At 37.5% G+C, this 19984-nt stretch overlaps 2 protein-coding genes across 2 annotated transcripts in view; one reads left to right on the top strand and one right to left on the bottom strand.

Annotated features, from left to right (window-relative positions):
- Positions 1 to 14357, top strand: part of wu:fc21g02 (uncharacterized) — an 18375-nt gene extending 4018 nt beyond the window's left edge. The window contains exons 2-10 of the mRNA XM_056456713.1: positions 1723 to 1765; positions 3581 to 3880; positions 3974 to 4258; positions 6146 to 6330; positions 7866 to 7991; positions 8336 to 8449; positions 8783 to 8899; positions 11156 to 11242; positions 11440 to 14357. Of these exons, the coding sequence (XP_056312688.1) occupies positions 1723 to 1765; positions 3581 to 3880; positions 3974 to 4258; positions 6146 to 6330; positions 7866 to 7991; positions 8336 to 8449; positions 8783 to 8899; positions 11156 to 11242; positions 11440 to 11550 (1368 nt within the window). The 3' untranslated portion in view covers positions 11551 to 14357. The remainder of the gene's footprint in view (positions 1 to 1722; positions 1766 to 3580; positions 3881 to 3973; positions 4259 to 6145; positions 6331 to 7865; positions 7992 to 8335; positions 8450 to 8782; positions 8900 to 11155; positions 11243 to 11439) is intronic.
- A 1623-nt stretch (positions 14358 to 15980) lies between these two features.
- Positions 15981 to 19735, bottom strand: tmem109 (transmembrane protein 109). Its single transcript, XM_056469226.1, has 3 exons — positions 19219 to 19735; positions 16897 to 16999; positions 15981 to 16786 (listed from the first exon to the last, which is right to left on the bottom strand). Exons 1-3 carry the CDS (start codon positions 19414 to 19416, stop codon positions 16431 to 16433), a joined length of 657 nt encoding a protein of 218 aa, XP_056325201.1. The 5' UTR covers positions 19417 to 19735; the 3' UTR covers positions 15981 to 16430.
- Positions 19736 to 19984: the final 249 nt, after the last annotated feature.

The raw sequence follows: 19984 nt of genomic DNA, 5'->3' as shown, positions 1-19984 counted from the left end.
TACTCTTAACATTGTTAAACTTGTCATTAAAAAAAGAAAGTAATAGTATGTTGAAAATAGTGTATACAACTAGTTTTTTGTTTTGACACGTTAAAGTATGTCGCTAAAAATGTAATTACATTGTTTTTTGGTTTTTTTGTGGCAAGCAATTGGCCCAACCGAGCCATTGGAAATAATCATTAGTGTTTAGTCTTGTATAAGTCTAAAATTTCATTCATAATGGTCCTAAAAGGGTCTTAAAAAGTCTGAAATTTGACTTGCTGAAACCTGTCGTATGCTTTGTTCAGAAGACGCAGCTTTGCATACCTTGCAAATGTGCTGCCATGTTTTTTGGGGGTTTATTTTTAGCAAGTTATTTTTTCAAGATATGCCATACTTGTCCTGTCTTTTTCTAATGCTGTCATGAACTTTGTTATTTTACATTAGGTCTGCACAATATATCTTTTCAGCATTAATAATGCAATGTGATCATTCAGAATAGCTACACCGTGAGTATATGCAATGTTGAGTCTGGATTATAATGGATCATTTTGCATGTGTTTTTTAAGGCCTGTGACTGTTTGAGAGTTTTAAAAGCATTCGGGCTTAAGAAACTGTACCGTTTGTAACTTTGACCAATTAACAAATGATTAATTTTATTTAATTGTTTATAAAAGAAAGACTATGCAGTATTATCTTCTACATTTGGTTATTCAATTAGTGTATACCTGAATCCAGTTCAACTCCTTAGAAAACAATAAAACACTGTTTATTTCGTTTTATCTATGCTTATAGATTATTTCTTTTATTTTATGCATATGCACACCTTTATAGGATTGCCCCAATCAATTTTTGCAAATAGTTTTGCAATTAATCTAGTTAAATTGTGTTCATGTCAATATATAATCGCAGAATAAAAAAATATAGCAATGTTAGATTTTTTAATATCGTGCAGCCCTACTTCACATGTTAAATGAGGCCTGTTTTCTGCCATCTCTCTAAACTTTACACAGTCTGATTTGGGGTGAATTTGCAGTCCTGGGAATATTGGTGTCTTGTTTTGAATGTCTTCCACTTGTGAATAAACTTCCTAACTGTGGACTGATGGACTTCTGATTGTTTGTAAATAGCTGTATTACTCCTGTGAGCTTAATGACTTGATTGATCAGTTAATCAAAGACATTTGTTTAGCAGTGCCTGAGTGATACTTACCCTCTTAAAGGGATACTTCATCCTAAAATAGAAATTATGCCATTATTTATGCTCACCTTTTAATTGTTGAATACCTATTTGGTATGTTTTGAAAAATGCTGGTTGCTGGTACCCATTGACGTCCATAGAATTTTGTTTCCTACACTGGAAGTGAATGGGTCCCAGCAACGAGCATTAAAAAAACATCTTATTTTATGTTCAACAGAAGAAAGAAACTTAATATAAACAAATAAGGAGGTAATTTTGTTTTTTTGGGTGAACTATTCTTTAAATAATCATGTTAACAGTACGGGTGTCCTTAGTTTGTCAGTTAGCCAAGACCTTTCCATGTTGGCTCTATTTTTGTTAAATAAAATGTCATGGTGCAATATGTCATGTTGTTCATCTGAGGTTTTATTTTTCAAATTGTAAGGCCTACTAAGATCATTTTTTATGATGTCCTGCTGCAGAAAAACATGGAGTTCAATAGGATGTCCTAACTGCTTTCACATGGCTGCATAGTGAAATGTTTTGTTTTGTTTTTTCAAACAGATGCAGAGTGTTTGGCCCTTCCTTGCTGCTGCTTTTTGTGCAGGTAAAAACATTTGCTTCCTACACCTTAAAAACCACTGGGTTAAAAGCAGCCCAATGGCAGCTAACTGGCTAATTAACCTTCCTGTCGTGTTTGGGTCAAATCTGACCGATTTACAACTTAATACTCATTCACTTATTTCAGACTGAACAAAGTCTTTTGCAGGTACACATCTCTTTTCCGCGGTTGTGTGCCAATCCTGCAGCCTGATCTCATAAGGAAGCATAACTATCTTACGTTTTGTCAGTTTAGTGGCTTATTCGTACAAGTTCAGTTGTACGAAAATGTACGATTTTTAAAAGGAGGCGTGGCCCCAAACCCCACCCCTAAACCCAACCGTCATTGGGGATAAGCACATTGTACTAAATTGTATGAATGAGATCGTAAGAATTATGAATTAGCCACTAAACCATAAGTTATGAATTGCCGTGAGATGTTGGATCCTCCAACGTGAATCAACTTCATGATGAAACAATGTGTCATATCTTCACACAGACTAGACAGGTGTCTGTTATGTAAACCCATCTATGTGTGATCCTTTTTCTTTCTTTCTTTCTTTCTTTCAGCCTATCTCAGGGTGTAGCAGGAGCATTTTTAGCTTAGCTTAGCATTAATTATTTTATTGGATTACACCATTAGCATCTCGCTCAAAAATGACCAAAGTATAACTAGTGCAAGTTCTGTGTCCATACTCACCGTCTATACCCTCAGTCACTAATCCTATTAGTACACTAATATAGTCCAATTGAAGGACTGGATGAAAATTCGAGCACTCAATACACAGGAAAGGATAGCGTTTTGTTTGTGCTTTGCTGATTGATAAATTATTCAGATGGATTAAAATTTCAATTTCTTTGGTCAGACCCTGTGATAGTTATTTTATCGAGCTACTTATTAGTAACAAAACAAATCATTTTGATTTATGCAGTATTTTGATTTTGTAATACGTTTTCAGTGCCTGTTTGTATTTTCACTGCAGTTATTTTATGTCTAATTCTGTAAATTAATGTAAACACTACTTTAAGACATTGTTCACAGCTACAGAATGTTGAATAAAAATTTGGTGGTGAAAAATGTTTTTTGTGCTAATCTAAGAGCAGTTAAAACAGACCGATCAATTTTGACCAGGAACACTAAATTAAGGGGCGGGATGTGAACACGACACGAGGGTTAATACTGGCCAGACTATATTAGGCAAAAATAAAAATTCTGCCATGATTTACTCAACCCCAGGCTGTTTGAAACCTATATACATTTCTATGTTCTGAGCAACACAAAGAGAGATATTTGGAAAAATGTCAGTAAAAAGCTCCAGTCTTGTTTTATTGTGTTAGTTATGCAAAATCAACTGCTGACCTTAATGCAGATATAGATATATTCATACATACAGCTAGTGTTGCAGACACACAGTCAGCTTGTTCTTGAGTGTTGATAGATTGGCTTTTGGTGAACGGCTTTTGTATGGAAGCCTATTGAAACAGCTGCAAATGAGGCGTGTTCTCTCTGAAATATAATCACTGTGTTATTACATCAATGGGTGGGACTGATGCCTTTGACCTGCATTTGAACAAAAACTGCACTACACACATACACAAATTCAGCCAACACATGCTTAACCCAGCATTTCAGTGAACAGATAATTGACATTAATGAAAATTCTTAAAGAAGGATATAGAAGTTGACAGTTGAATCATTGGACATAATGACAAATAAGAAAGACAAATAACAAAACAAGTAGATTTTTTACATGGTTCTAATTGCTGTAACTTGTAATGTATCTCTACTCATCTTACAAACCACCACTATTTCTCCCTTTAGTGTCATTCTCTGCAATGTCTGCCTATCCGAAACATATAGTCCATGGCAATCAGCTGACCCTGGAGCTTCCAGAAAGGACAGATAAACTGGAGTTTGCTTCTGCTGATGAGAGTGAACATTATATCATCTGGGAACACAGATTATTAGGTTGGCACAATAAAGCCAAAAAAGGACACGTGACCTCTGCCAATAATGGCTGGAAATTCAAAATCCAACATGTTACGTTTGACGATGAGGGGACCTATATCCTGCGCAATAACTTTGGCTCAACCATCACCAGTTATACAGTGAGGGTCAAGAGTAAGTAGCAATTTAAATAATTAAAATCTCTAATGACTGTCCACATATTCTTACTCTTCCTTCATGTTTTTACTGTCATTTCCTCTCTTACAGCCAACAACGAAACCATTGAGCGTATTGCTGGAGAAACTCTGAAAATACCACTGGGAGGACTCAGATTGTCTAATGTCACGCTTCGCTTTTACGACAACGATTCAAGCATCACCCTGGTGGAGAATGGAGTTCCTGTAGGCAAAAACTACCGCGACTACTATAACCGGCTAAAAGTGTACATGGAATCGATTGAGATTGTCAACGTCAACATATCAGACTTGGGTAGATACGAGCTCACCGATAAGAAAGACAGACTGGTCTCAAACAATACAATGATACTAGTTGGTAAGAAAAACAAATCTTAAAATATTTGAGTTATTTACAAGCATACATTATAGCAATGTTAATGTGTTTGGTCTCGGCCGCATAGATTTGCTCTGCTGCTGCTGCTTTGATTATTGGTGCAGAGCAAGTGCTGAGATTTGCTACTGCCAGTATAATCACAGACAAGTTAATGTCTGTCTGAAAACATAACAAGCTGCTTCTGCAAACACAACATAAATGAAACCCACCAAACAGGGCAAACCAATGAAAACTGAAGCTGTGTTGTGTGTTAACAAATTAGCAATTAGCAACGTGCATTTTTCCACACAAATTAACTGTAATAGAAGTAAACACTTCCCCAGAACAAGCTGATCTATTGGCGAAACGTGTCTTTTTCTTTTCTTTTTTGCCATTGTAGGACTGCATGTTTTACTATCTATGTGCACATGCACTACTTCATCGAATGGCTTAACTCTAGTGAACTAGACTATATGTGCCTGGGCTACCTCGCTAAATGGTTTAATTCTAGTGAACTAAACTATATGTGCCTGGCGACCTGGCTAAATGGCTTAACTCTAGTGAACTAGTCTATATGTGCCTGGGCTACCTCACCAAATGGCTTAACTCTAGTGAACTAAACTATATGTGCCTGGGCTACCTGGCTAAATGGCTTAACTCTAGTGAACTAGACTATATGTGCCTGGGCTACCTCGCCGAATGGCGCAACTCTAGTGAACTAGACTATGTGTGTCTGGGCTACCTCGCTAAATGGTTTAATTCTAGTGAACTAAACTATATGTGCCTGGCGACCTGGCTAAATGGCTTAACTCTAGTGAACTAGTCTATATGTGCCTGAGCTACCTCGCCAAATGGCTTAACACTAGTGAACTAGACTATATGTGCCTGGGCTACCTCACCGAATGGCTGCAACTCTAGTGAACTAGACTATGTGTGCCTGGGCTACCTCGCTAAATGGCTTAATTCTAGTGAACTAAACTATATGTGCCTGGGCTACCTGGCTAAATGGCTTGACTCTAGTGAACTAGTTTATATGTGCCTAGGCTACCTCGCCAAATGGCTTAACACTAGTGAACTAGACTATATGTGCCTGGGCTACCTCACTTAATGGCTTAATTCTAGTGCAACTAGACTATATGTGCCTGGGCTACCTCACCGAATGGCTTAACTCTCGTGAACTAGACTATATGTGCCTGGGCTACCTCGCCAAATGGCTTAATTCTAGTGAACTAGACTATATGTGCCTGGGCTACCTCACTGAATGGCTTAACTCTAGTGAACTAGACTATATGTGCCTGGGCTACCTCACCGAATGGTGCAACTCTAGTGAACTTGACTATGTGTGTCTGGGCTACCTCGCTAAATGGCTTAATTCTAGTGAACTAGACTATATGTGCCTGGGCTACCTCGCCAAATGGCTTAATTCTAGGGAACTAGACTATATGTGCCTGGGCTACCTCGCTGAATGGCTTAACTCTAGTGAACTAGACTATATGTGCCTGGGCTACCTCACTGAATGGCTTAACTCTCGTGAACTAGACTATATGTGCCTGGGCTACCTCGCCAAATGGCTTAATTCTAGGGAACTAGACTATATGTGCCTGGGCTACCTCGCTGAATGGCTTAACTCTAGTGAACTAGACTATATGTGCCTGGGCTACCTCACTGAATGGCTTAACTCTCGTGAACTAGACTATGCGTGCCTGGGCTACCTCGCTAAATGGCTTTACTCTAGTGAACTACACAAGTGTTACAACTAGTGCTGCAACTGAGCCAGTGCTGAAACCACCTTTAATTATCTGGATTATTTTCGAGATTTGTGTTGTATGAATCAGTATTGACCATCTCTTGATGTTTTTTCTTGTCTCATCTCTTTAAATCTCACTATAGATCATCATCCATTTACTCCTAATATGGGTCTATTAGCCATTCTGCTGATAGGTGTTCCTGGTGGAATCTGCTATTGCTGCAGAAGAAGAATGTGCAAAAGGTGCCAGACCTCCAAATCATACACTCACAGCGCCAACTCCCCTAATTCTGATCCAGTGTCTATACCTTGCACTGCGATTGATCCAGTAAGTCCTGAAGGCTCTGACCTGGTAAAATAAACATAAATGTTCTTTCTTGGACCATTCTAATTGGTGTGATATACTGATAACAAACATCCTGACAATGACCATGGGCTGCATCCGAAATTGCCTACTACTCAGTAGGTACTGCACTTGAATGTACTACTCAACCGTAAGAAAAGTACATTATATACAGTATGAATGTCAGTAGCATGAATGGAACTCGGACATACTACATTCGCCATTTTGTCATGATACCTGCGTCAATTGCGTCGCTTCCCTCATATTCCTGAATTCTCTCGTGGTGCATCATGGCATAGCGCAGTGTCCACCAGATGCGCACTTCAGAATCTCACCGAAAGTAGTAGGCCATCTGGGTACTTCTCGTATACTGTTGTAATTCTATGAATTTGGACATACTACTCTGCTGGCATACTGTTTTTAGCATACTATATATTATGGGAGTATGTGATTTCGGACGCAGCCATGCTTTTAATGGTCTAAATAAGTGCTGCTTTCTTTTAAATAACAAAAGAACACAACATAAGTGAGAAAACAGCAGTTAAGTTAACAGCTGTTGCATCTTGTTGACAGATGAGGTAGTTAAAATAGTAGTATTAGGTAGCATTTTGATAGTTTAATTATAAAATAATTGGATATGTGAGCCTAATAATCCTGTTTGCCAATTGCATTGATGTTACAGTACAGCTTGGCTCTCTCTGAATTATGTTGAACCGAAAAAAAAAATTGTAAAAAGTAGATAAGCATGATGGCTGAGAGAGTTAAAGAGGGATAGTTCACACAAAAATAAAAATGTACTTACCCTCAAGTGGTTGCTAATCTATAAATGTTTCTTTCTTCTGTTTAACACAAAAGAAGATATTTGGAAAAAAGCTTAACCTGTAACCATTGACTTCCATAATAGGGAAAACAAATACAAAAAGTGCCAAACATGGCTGCTTTCTGTTTAGAGTCAGCTGTGTTGTTGGAGATTTGAGAGGTGAGTTGTTGTTTATGTTTAGCTCTAATAATCTATATCATAATATAACCACATAATCATATAACCAGGAAATTAAAATAAACAAAAAACTCAACTCTCAGGTCAAGGACAACACAGCTAACTCTAAACCAGAAGCAGCCGGGCTCATCGTTATTGGGTTCCAATTAAACTCTTGTGTTGTGGTCTGCGCTATTTGCAGCAATTATCTGCATTTGCATTGTGAGAATTTGCATGTGCCATCAAATTAATGAATCCGGTTTTACAATTTGTTAGTGCTTTTCATTTTGCATGTTTTCTTACAGTAACTTGCAGAGTATTTAAGCTCTCTCAGCCACCGCAGCGGTAGAGTACACGTACTGGTTATTAAAAAACCACCTTGAGGCTAGTGTGAGTCCCATGCTTATCACGCTGTTGTTGTTGGTTTACAGTTTGATGTAGGTCTTGCTGGTGACTAGTATAGTCAGGATAGAATTTCAGATGTACCTCTTTCCTCACTAAATACAAGTAAAAAAGGATGCATTTTGATCTCGTTTCTTTTAAGAGCATTAATCCTGGAGGTATGCCTCAAAACCCTCTCTATCCTGCTCTACCTGAACCCGGATTTTCCCCGGGTCATCCTTCTAATTGGAATCAACCTGCTCCACCATACCACCCATATCCACAAGAGGTACATCCAAACACTTTTGCTTTTCATTTTATGTGTTTATTTTTAATATTTAGACAGCAAGCAAATATGTAAAAGGTAAAAACAACACATTATTGGCCCTGAAAGGAGTAATAATACTATTGGCATACTATTACACACTATATTCTACCATATATTATATTTTAGTATATATTTACTAAATCTTCAGGCAGCAACTTTCTGTCTTTCCTCTAAAATCTTTAATTATTCCTATTATATAGACAACCACTTTGATTAGATTCTTACAAAAGTCTTTTACAATGTGTTTGGTCATTATCACTGTGAAGAGTATTACTAATCATTTCTGCATTTCTCCATCATTTTAGGGCTATAATCCTGGGAATGTGCCTCAAAACCCTGCCTATCCACCTCAATCTGGACCCACTCATCCTCCCCAGTGGAATGACCCTGCCTCCCAGTACAACCCATATCCAAATGAGGTACATCCAAACTCTTTTCCTTCTCATTTTATTGGTTTATTTTTACTATTAAGACGGCAAGCGAATACGTAAAAGGTGAAAACAACTCTTAATGCATTATTACACGTGGTATACTATATTCTTTAATATTGTATTGTATATTAGTACTATTTATTTTCTATAACTTCAGGCAGAAAAAATCCAGAATTATCCCTTCAAAATTCTGAATCATTCCTATTTTGAAGAAAACCGCTTAGCTTTTAAGTAGATTGCTTCAGAAGCCTTTAAAACATGTTTGGTCATAATCACTGTAAAGAGTATTACTATCATTTCTGCATTTCTCCATCATTTAAGGGCTTTAATCCTGGGAATGTGCCTCAAAACCCGGTCTATCCACCTCAAGCTGGACCCACTTATGCTGGACCCACTTATACTGAACCTGCCTCCCAATACAACCCGTCTGCAGCTGTGGTACATTCAGATTCTTTGCGAAATTCTGCAATTGTTATTTTGCTTTGTACTACTATTTAGTGACTTGATCAAAATTAGACAAAAACGTACACCTTTCTACATTTTTATTTGGATGTTTTAGTCCCTTGTTAAGTAATCCTAATAGGAGTAAATGAGAATGAGCCCTGTTTTACAGCAGAACACGTTAAGTAGTGCATTAAAGCTTAGAGTTTAGATTTTCTGCTCAAGGCCAGACTTAACCTGACTCGCAGGCCAGGTCGGGCCAGTATTTTCTGCCACCATCGTTGGGCCAGCCCATGATCAAGCATTTGTGAGTGTGTTTTTTTTTGTCATTACTTGCTATGCCATAATTAGTAATATTATACAAATACTTTAGCAAAGTCGGCCTAAGCAACACATGTGGGTCTACAGAGTTGCACAATTCGCAATGCGTGGACAAACAGTGCAGAAAAATCGATGCATTTATTGGGTAAAATTGCTACTTTTTACTGTCATTCAATGTGTTTTAGATCATAATCAATGCACTGTCACTTTATTTAAGCGTGAGCAGCGGCAAAATAAACCCAACGCCAAAATGATAGTGGCACTGCTACTGCTCCACACTGACGTGCTGCTTCTGTGTGCAGTAATAAAGCTCTAATCTGTTAACATGGACGCTGAAAAAAAAAACATATGCTGCTCACGCTCTGCTCGTGCATGCGGCATGAAAGAGGTGATATCAAAAAATGGGGGCTGCATCCGAAATCGCATACTTCCATACTATGTATGTTTGCGAGTCAAGTAGTATGTCCAAATTCATAGTATTCGAAAATCAGTATGCGAGAAGTACCCGGATGACCTACTACTTCTGGCGAGATTCTGAAGTGCGCATCCAATGTTCAACGTTACGCTATCCCATGATGCTCCACAAGAAAATTCATGAATGGGAGTGAATTAAGCGACGCAACTTATGTGGGTAGGTCACGTGATCGTGACAAAATGGTGGATGTAGTACGTCCGAGTTCTATTCATACTACTCGCATTCATACTGTATAGAACGTACTTTTCTAACGGTCAAGTAGTACATTTAAATTCATATGCAGTACCTACTGAGTAGTAGGTGGTTTCGGACACAGCCGGGGACTTCCACATGAAGCAGGCTTGGCAGAAATTATGATAGCGTGCCTTCAATGTCCTCTTTTGTTATGATCCATTCTAAATAAACAAACAATGCAGTTTACATGCTTCGCCCTTGTAGCATTATTCATTAAGATAAATCTAAACTAATTTCTGTAGTTCAAACAACTCAGAATTGTAGTTGAGAACGTCTCTTTATAACAGCCCACGTATTAAAAAATAGTCGGGGTTTAAATCTGGCTCATAATTACAGTTAATGTGTCAGACCGGGTCAGGCTCAGACACAAGGTACTCGAGTAGGGTCGGGTTTAATTTTTTGGGCCCGAACTAAGCTCTATTAAAGCTGATAACACTGAAATAATGAAATGACAGCCCAGTGTCCTGACCTAAACCTGAACTCCACCAAACTGTGAAAGAGACTGAAAAAGATCTGATCACGACCACAGCAGAGCAGTGTGAGACACTAGTGATCTAGTGATAATCCTGTGGCCGCATGTGCTGCATTAATTTAAAGCAATAACACTTCTTACTTAATTTTGACTTCTGTATATTTTAGACATGTTAGTTTGAATTTTAATAATCTTTCTTTATTTAACATACAAAAAACATTTGAAGAATTAATTTTTTACTTAAAAATTTTATAAAATTGGAAAAACCGAATTCATTTAGGTGTAACAATTAATGTCTTCTTTTACAGTGTAGAGCAGTGTTTCTTAACCACGTTCCTGGAGGACCACCAACACTACATGTTTTGGGTGCCTTCTTTGTCTGTCACACCAATTACAGGTCTTTTAGTCTCTGCTAATAAGCTGAAGATCTGACTCAGATGTGTTTGAGACACGGAAAATGTGCAGAGCTGCTGGTCCTCGAGGAACGTGGTTGAGAAACACAGGTGTAGAGTATTGCTTTTCTCTAATTTTGATCACTCAGTATAGTTTTTTGTTATTTTGCAAATGAAATTCCTTCAAATTTCGAGCAATGATTACAGTATTTCAGGAAAAGCTTTCTGAAAAATGAGTCGTGTTCATGAATTGTACTTTTTTAATCTCCACAGAATATAAAATATGATAAGTAGTTTATGAACTCCTGATGTGCATGTTAGTGTATATATTTCTAATGTGATGCCGTGTGTGTCCTCAGAACTATTCTTCACTTGGGCCTGAATCCGCAGGGATGACTACGAATGATGCGCCTCAAACTGCGCCCCTGCTTACACCCCAGCCTGAGGTAACACCTATCCTTATTGTCACAGTTTCCTAAATCATCATATCATTTTTGATGTGAAACGTTGCAGTACAGTCTCCAATACTAATGTTCCATTTAGGATCCATTAGTAATAGTGTAATCGTTGTTAAATTGAATAAATATTTTCATCCTGCACCAGACTTTCTGTATCTCACAAGTTTACCCGTCTTTTTTAAAAGGCTCACAGGTCTCCTCTGGACAATCTTTCAGTGAATATGCTCAGCAATAGCGACTCTGGAGTCCAGTTTGACATCAACAAAGGAAAGTCTACAGGCAGCAACTTCCTGTAGTTCCTACAAAATGCTGGATTATACTCGTAAGGGAAGCAGAAAACAAAACATTTTATTGTCACTCTCTTTTGGCTTATTTTAATAGTAGGAAAGCAGAAGTTATATAATACCAAAGATGGAAAGATCATCATTACAACCTCCTACCTCCATATTTGCAGGTGAAACGTCTTTATATTATGATCACATACTACAAGAAGTTGTGAATGGGCTTCCAGTGACACTCATAGCTGACAGGTGTGAGTATAGTGGACAACAAAGCAATATCCATAGACAAACAGAAAAGATCAATCTTCAATAGGGACATCCACAAATCGAATAATAAAATAAAGTCTGTAGAAAATAAAAGAAGATATTTGGGAAATGTGTTTTTCTCCATACAGTGGAGATCACAGTACTGTCTGGTTAACAATATTCTTTAAAATTAGTTCTTCTGCTATTAACAGACTAACAAAATGCATGCACGTTTGATAAAACATGACAAATATCAGCATTTCCCCTTATTATTTTAGGACTTAACTATCCCTTTAAGGTAACACTGAGCTGCTATTTTTTAAATTTCTCCATGGGTCAGTCCTAACCCTTTATCAGAGGGACCTATTAAGGGGTTAAAGGGACTTTTGTGTAGAACTATGTGTAATAAAAATAAATATAAAAGTCTTAATAATATTAAGACTGTAATTTAGGATGTTGCTGTTTTTGTGCATGTCGTTTTTTAGTTCTCTTAACACCACTGTATATTATTGAATTACCTCTTGTTTCTTGAGAGGCAAACAAAACAAGTATTTATCGTTGTATTTACTTACTGTTAAAATAGTAAAGGAAACTAATTGTTATATATCATAAAGACAGTTTTCCTCTTTAAATAAATGAAGAGTTCATTTGCAAAAACAGGTAACTCCATATTTATTCATGCTCATTAGGATGTATATATTGCATATTAACCCTTCTTGTATACATACATGTATCTTCAGCAATTATGTTAACACATAGGACAGACATACACTCACTGCCTACTTTATTAGGTACACCTGTCCAACTGCAAATTTAGGCAACACATTTAGGCATGTAGACATGGTCAAGAGGATCTGCTGCAGTTTAAATCGAGCATCAGAATTGGGAAGAAAGGTGACTATTTAAGTGACTTTGAACGTGGCATGGTTGTTGGTGCTAGACGGGCTGGTCTGGGTATTTCAGAAACTGCTGATCTACTGGGATTTCCACGCACAACCACCTCTAGAGTTTACAGAGAATGGTCTGATAAAGAGAAAATATCCAGTGAGCAGCAATTCTGTGGGCACAAATGCCTTGTTGATGCCAGAGGTCAGAGGAGAATGGTCAGACTGGTTCGAGCTGATAGAAATGCAACAGTAACTCAAATAACCACTAATTACAACCGAGGTCTGATGAAGAGCATCTCTGAATGCACATGTTGAACCTTGAGGCAGATGGGCTACAGCAGCAGAAGACCACATCAGGTGCCACTCCTGTCAGCCAAGAACAGGACACTGAGGCTACAATTCGCACTGGCTTACCAAAATTGATTGGACAATAGAAGATTGGAAATACGTTGCCTGGTCTGATGAGTCTCGATTTCTGCTGCGACATTTGGATGGTAGTGTCAGAATTTGGTGTCAACAACATGAAAGCATGGATCCATCCTACCTTGTATCAACAGTTCAGGCTGCTGGTGGTGGTGTAATGGTGTGGGGGATATTTTCTTGGCACACTTTGAGCCCATTAGTACCAATTAAGCATTGTGTCAACGCCACAGCCAACCTGAGTATTGTTGCTGGCCATGTCCATCCCTTTATGGCCACAGTGTACTCATCTTCTGATGGCTACTTCCAGCAGGATAACGCACCATGTCATAAAGCATGAATCATCTCAGACTGGTTTCTTGAACATGACAATGAGTTCACTGTACTCAAATGGCCTACACAGTCAGCAGATCTCAATCCAGTAGAGCACCTTTGGAATGTGGTGGAATGGGAGATTCGCATCATGGATGTGCAGCCGACAAATCTGCAGCAACTGTGTGATGCTATCATGTCAATATAGAGCAAAATCTCTGAAGAATATTTCCAGTACCTTGTTGAATCTAAGGATTAAGGCAGTTCTAAAGGCAAAAGGAGGTCCAACCCGGTAGTAGTAAGGTGTACCATATAAAGTGGCTGGTGAGTGTAATTGTTAATGCATGAAAGTAAATAAAATGTACTGTTTCAGGGAATTTTCTTAGCTACCACAAATAGCATGACCGTAGCTGCATTTAAGCATTTTATTACATTTTGCTGGAATAAATTTAAAAATGCTGCAAACGACTCAATATTTAAACTTAAACAATGACAATGTGTATAATCGCTATAGTGACATTAACTTGTATTTGACAACATCGATGCCTTACTTGAAGCTAATCTGCATATCACAAAGGGTCTACTACTGTTCTGAATGAAAGAAATGCTTTTTGTTTCAGCCTACTGTACAGTGCAGTGCTGTATTGCCTGATGTTTTTATTGTGGTCATCATGTTCTCTGTATTTTGATTTGTCTTTTGTTTTTCTCTAGTGCCAACTTGTGTTGTAATACTCCTCGTTACATGCTGCACTATATGAACAAACCGAATGTAATTTGGTTAAACAACTTGAACTGTAATATGCTGATTGTCATCTTGACTGTCATTATAAATGTTAATGTCAAATTAACTGAACTTAACTCGAACACCTCAAGCATTTTGTAAACCAACTGTGCAAATGTATTTTTTAATGCTGCAGATTCAGTAGTCACGATTAAAAATAATAACAAAATGGTGGAGATGCTGGAGTTTGTTCAAATGATTGATTGATATGATATGCAAACACCAAATGTTGTTTGTGATTTTTCCCCTTTTTAAGATTTAAGAAAAGTCTTTTGTGTTTCCAGAATGTGTTTGTATATCTTTTTAAATCTGGTAAATTTCAGCTGTTAGGACATTGTACCTTTTGTACGGTTGCCCACCGTGCGTGTCAGAGCCATAGGCTGTTTCTTAATTCCAAAAATGCAGAGAACGGATTTGCGTTCTTTAGAAGACCAGCCTTGCCAGGTCACCTTGGAAGAATCAACTCGGGAGACCACGAGAACAGAGAACGCGCCCTGTGAGAAATGAGATGCTGCGTTCTTCATGATGGTCACGTGACCGGTTTTAACAGAAAATTTAAACATTACAGCATTCATACAATTTGTTGTTTTTTTCCCTTTTCAATATATATAACATGCACAAAAACCTTACAAAATTTACTTTGCACAATACAAATAAAACCCATTTGAGTAGGAATTTCAGCGTATAAACACCCTTAATGTGTATTAATATTTTCATGTTAATTTTTACTTTTACCGTTTCATTTAGAGAAACTCCTGAGATGAATACGTTTTGTCTCTGAACTTTAATAATCTATATGAAATGCTGCGCTTCCCACCTCCTTTATTTAGCCGCAATGACATTTAGGATCTCTAGAGCGAGTTTGGTGCTCAAGTCTGCATCTGTGCATCCTCGATACCAAGAACACATCTGGGAACTTTCACTTGTCCTCTGTTCTTGCGGTCTTGAGTTCTGGAACTGAACTTTGCCGGATGATGAGGACTTTACACAAGGACGCGAGAACGCATATTGAGAAACAGCCATAGAGATCTCTCTGATGGGTGTCGCCTTCACCTGCTCCATTTCACAAATAAGCAGCACAGTGACAGACAAGGATGAAGCAGATCTCCTTTAATACAGTAAGAACTTTCCCAACTGTTATTTGATATATTTGTTGTGGAGTTAATTCAAGCCTTTTTGCACTGATGAGTCACACACAAATGTCATTATAAGTGCGTACACACACACTGTTTTTGAACAGCAAATGTGACAGGATACACATTAATATACACCACTGTATGGATATACGTTATGTTAATCTACAAAATAAACCTGATTTAACATCCACAGACCGGGATTGAAGCATATTCTTTTGTAATTGTACTGAGATGCAGCTGAGGTGATGAATTACATCGATTTTACTGTATTTATTACAAACATGCACTGATTTAAATCACTTTAAACTTGTAAAACTCGTTCTAGAGGTGCAGATGATCACAGAGAGCTGAACAGATCTTTTAATCCCAGTTGCTTTGTGCTCCTCCTGTCTTGTTAATGATTATATGCGTTACTACAGAGACATGTTAATACGCATCTGTCAATTCAGTGGACGGAGAAACCGCTCTCCTACGTCATGTTGCGGTGGGTCTCTGGATCCTATTTTAATGTCATGAAATTTAAAAAAAAAGAAACTTACTGTGATTCTATCACTCCAGTATGACAGTGGACACACTTTACCTACACACTGTTCTGTCCAAACAGCTTCCAATAGATGATTCTCATCATAGGTGCCCTTTAAGGATTCATGTCACAGACATCACTTATCAGACAAGGGTTTTGTCAACAATTTTATTATAATGAACTTGTTAAATACATTTCCCTGAATCACAAATGCTTGTACATTTGATTTAGTATTTTGGTTTACAATGCAATGTGATAAATGCCATAAACAGTTATGCTATGGGATCCGACACGAATCCTACACTGTTAAACACAATCAGTTGACTTTACCTAGAAAAAATGAGTAAACCTGTTTCCTTAAAATGATTAAGTAAATGAACTGTGTGCATAATTATAAAAATAAAGTCAATTTAACAGTTCCAAGTTAAATGGATTAGCTCAATTTTAAAAGTTAAGTCAACTTTGCAAATCGACTGATCTTTTAACAAACAAATATTGAACAAAGTTTTGACAACAAAATCGTGCTTCTATTTTCAAGTTTAACATCCCGGATTTGTAATTGTGTTATTTCAGATCTGCTTTCCATCATCTCACTCCATTTTGCTTTTCTCCATCTCTTTTAATCTCCTCTCCAGCATCTTGACTTTGTTCTCCAGGTGTGCGTCTGGCTTTGCGGATGTTGTACCTATTCCCAGCAGGACACAGACACACGCCAGGCCTGCTAATCTCAGCGCTGTGGTTTCTGCTGAGGCTCCAGTGTCGCTGAGAATCAATCCAAACGTGCCAACAGCAAAGGAGAGCTTGAGCAGCCACAGCACCTGCCTCACAGCTCCCACAACCAAACGCAGGATGAAGGACAAGATCCAGTAGGCCAAAACAGCCAGAATGGCCCACTGAGCCACAAAAATCACCCCCTCCGGAGTCACTTTTTGGAAAGGTAATTTGGCTAGATGAACATATTAAGAAACATACATGTGAGCACTTGCTTTAAGTGAAGTTAGTTTAAAATATAAAGTAAAGAATTTACGTCTGAATTTGTGTGAGAAATGAATTTACCATCAATTCCTGCCGATTCCAAGATTTCCGTAATATACCGGATGGCCACGTTAAGAGCTGATGCCACTGCATCTGACAGCCATTTCACACCGCTTTGGAGAAACTGAATCCAATAAAATAAATATTGTTAACATGCACAAGTAATTTATGGTGAAAAGCATCCCATAGTAATATAAAACACATAAAATAGCCCTTAAAAAACACTTCAGTAACTTAGAATTGCAGTGTTGGATGTAATTAGTTATGAAGTGATGAGTTACTGTAATTAAATTACGCTGAAAAAGTGAAGTAAGGGATTACTTTTCATTTTCCTTAGTCTTTATTTCAAAGGTCGCCACAGCGGAATGAACTGACAACTATTTCATGTTTTATGCAGCGGATACCCTTCCGGCTGCAACCCAGTACTGGGAAACACCCATCCACACTCATTAACACGCACTCATACACTACAGGCGATTTAGTTTATTCAATTTATCTATACTGCATGTCTTTGGACTGTGGGGGAAACCGGAGGAAACCCATGCCAACACGGAGAGAATATGCAAACTCCACACAGAAACACCAACTGACCCATCCGGGACTCGAACCAGTGACCTTCTTGCTGTAAGGCGACATTGCAGCCACTGAGCCACCCCAGGATTCCTTTTCATTTTAAGGTAATTTAATTACAGTTACTTTATAATATACTTGCCTTAAATACTGTCAATAAATTTAACCGTTCTAGATGAATCAAGTCAGAGAAGCAGAGTAAGTGTATTCATGTTATACAAATATATTTTGCAGAATAATTCTAAAGGTTACATTTTACACGATGATTGCATATGCTTAAGAAAAATAAATTGAGTGAGAAATTAAGATCATTCAGAAAAGCAAACTAAAGCTTAGATTTGCCTGACAATTGCACATGCTTTACCATAAATTGAGAAAGATATTAATGTATTATTTTGAAACATTTATTGTTTTAATACATATAGTGTTTAGCACTTTTAAGTGTATTAAAAAAATCTAAAAGGTCTGGTTTGACTTGAATTTAAAGCCAGGGTTAATACACATTTTTACTACTAAAATTCCATGACTTTTCCATGATTTTTCCAAGACTTTCAAGTAAATTTTTAAGAACTAATGTTTCATGCAATGTCTACACATGCGCGGTAAAAAAAACCAGTGCATGTTTAAATTTATTACAGCATATCGTAAAACACGCAGAAATCTATTTAGTTTAATTTATATCTATGTAAAACTGATTTAGATGATGCTTACGCCGCACTAATAATGTGAGAGTATGTGATTGGCCAAGGGCAGAAAGGAAGTAAATAACATATATTCAAGTATACAGATATCTGTTTTCCATGAATTATCCAAAACGTTGTGGGTTTTTCTTTGGTAGGTTTTCCATGACCGCATGAACCCTGTAAAGAAGTAAAAGGGTTTCATTTCTTTGTAAACACCAGAGATGCTGGAAATAGGGCCTGCGAGCCAAAGTTGGCTCATTGTAACTTTTGATTTGGCCCGCCATCCCATCTGAGAAGACGGAGATCATCATTTCTAATTTGACGTAACGTTTGTTTGTTTGTTTTATTGCTGAGTTAGAAAAAAAAATCTAACTAAAATGAAATGTTTCAATTAAATGAATCAGATTTTTTAAATGTACAGTAAATAACGTTACTCGGCAGATAGAGTACTATGCAGAAGACATCAGTGAGCAAGTCAAGACAAAAACTAATTCTGTTGTAAATGAGGTTGTTTTTACTGTGATAAGTTCATAATAAAATGTAATGTATGCTGTGTTAGTTAATATAAAGGTATGTTTTCCAGTCATTTTTAAATATAATCAAATAAATCAGGAAATTACCTAATGCACCTATATTTACCTTCAGCCCACTAGCCTCAAACAAGTTTAGTTTTTAGGCCTTCATAAGAAAAAGTTTGGGCACCAAACGTGTAGGTCTACACCTTACAATTAATATGGATTTTAAGCAGTATTTACTCAAGTTATTAAATTACTTACCGAGTAATTCAGTTACTTTTAAGACAAAGTAATTAAAATACTATTGTAATTAGTAACTAATTAGGTAAAAAGTGTAGAATTGTTTGAATTCTACTGCATAAGCAAAATAAAACAAGTTTTTTCCCCCTCATAACAAACTTATGTCAGACTTTGTGTTTTGTATCAGATCAACACATAGATCAGATCAAGGCTACATAATATCTCATTGTATCAGATAGACAAAGTTTCATTTCAGATATCAGACAGACCCAGTTAAAATTTTTAAATAAAAGACCGACAGACAGATAAACGAATTGTCGACAAAATTAGCTCACCTTGAGAGACAGGTCGACCCTTTTTTCACCAATTGCAGAGACCAGGAAACCGTGGGCTTCCTCGGACAAACTGGTGATGATGGACCGCGCATTTTGAAGGGGACCAGAGTGCTTTTCCCATTCGACCGACTGACACAACGGTATAAACTGCAGTGATACTGAAAGTAGAAGTGTGGTCAAATATAAACATTGTACCATTTTAAACGTTTACTTGGCTTAAATCGTCGGTAGAGAAGTTAAACCCGTGTTCGTGAGTTAAACTAACTAATCCAAAATAACAGCACGGACAACATGGAAGGAGTGTAAACGCTGCATTCAGGCTCCTTCGCTTGGGGATTAGAAAACTGCTCTTAAGACGTTATATTTTATATAAAGTATCCTACAAAGGATGGCAGCTGTACCATTCGCAAAAAACTCGCTGTTTACTTAAACTCAAATAAACTCGTCGTTTAGTGATCCATTTCTTTTCCCTGAGCAACGCCTGCTTCCTCTCCTCTTCCTGTAAAGAGCAATTCTGCCGCCTGCTGATGACTATGGAGAGTGCGGTTTAACAGGACAGGAGGGAAAATCTCATAAAGCGATTCCATATGAGAATTGCGAAAGACTATTCATGGCCTTTTTGTTTAAACACACCAAAAAAACAACCTTTTTTAAATACCAAAAGAGTTAGTCTGCGCATATGTTCGCTAACTGAGTGGTGTAACTTTCTCACTTTGAGTGAATCCACATGAATAACATTATTTTCTAAACCACATTCACACTAGTA

The sequence above is a fragment of the Danio aesculapii genome, chromosome 1, assembly GCF_903798145.1.
Source record: "Danio aesculapii chromosome 1, fDanAes4.1, whole genome shotgun sequence".
NCBI lineage: Eukaryota > Metazoa > Chordata > Actinopteri > Cypriniformes > Danionidae > Danio > Danio aesculapii.
The sequence above is the reverse complement of the archived record's forward strand: the minus strand, read 5'-3'. Positions and strand labels throughout refer to the sequence as shown.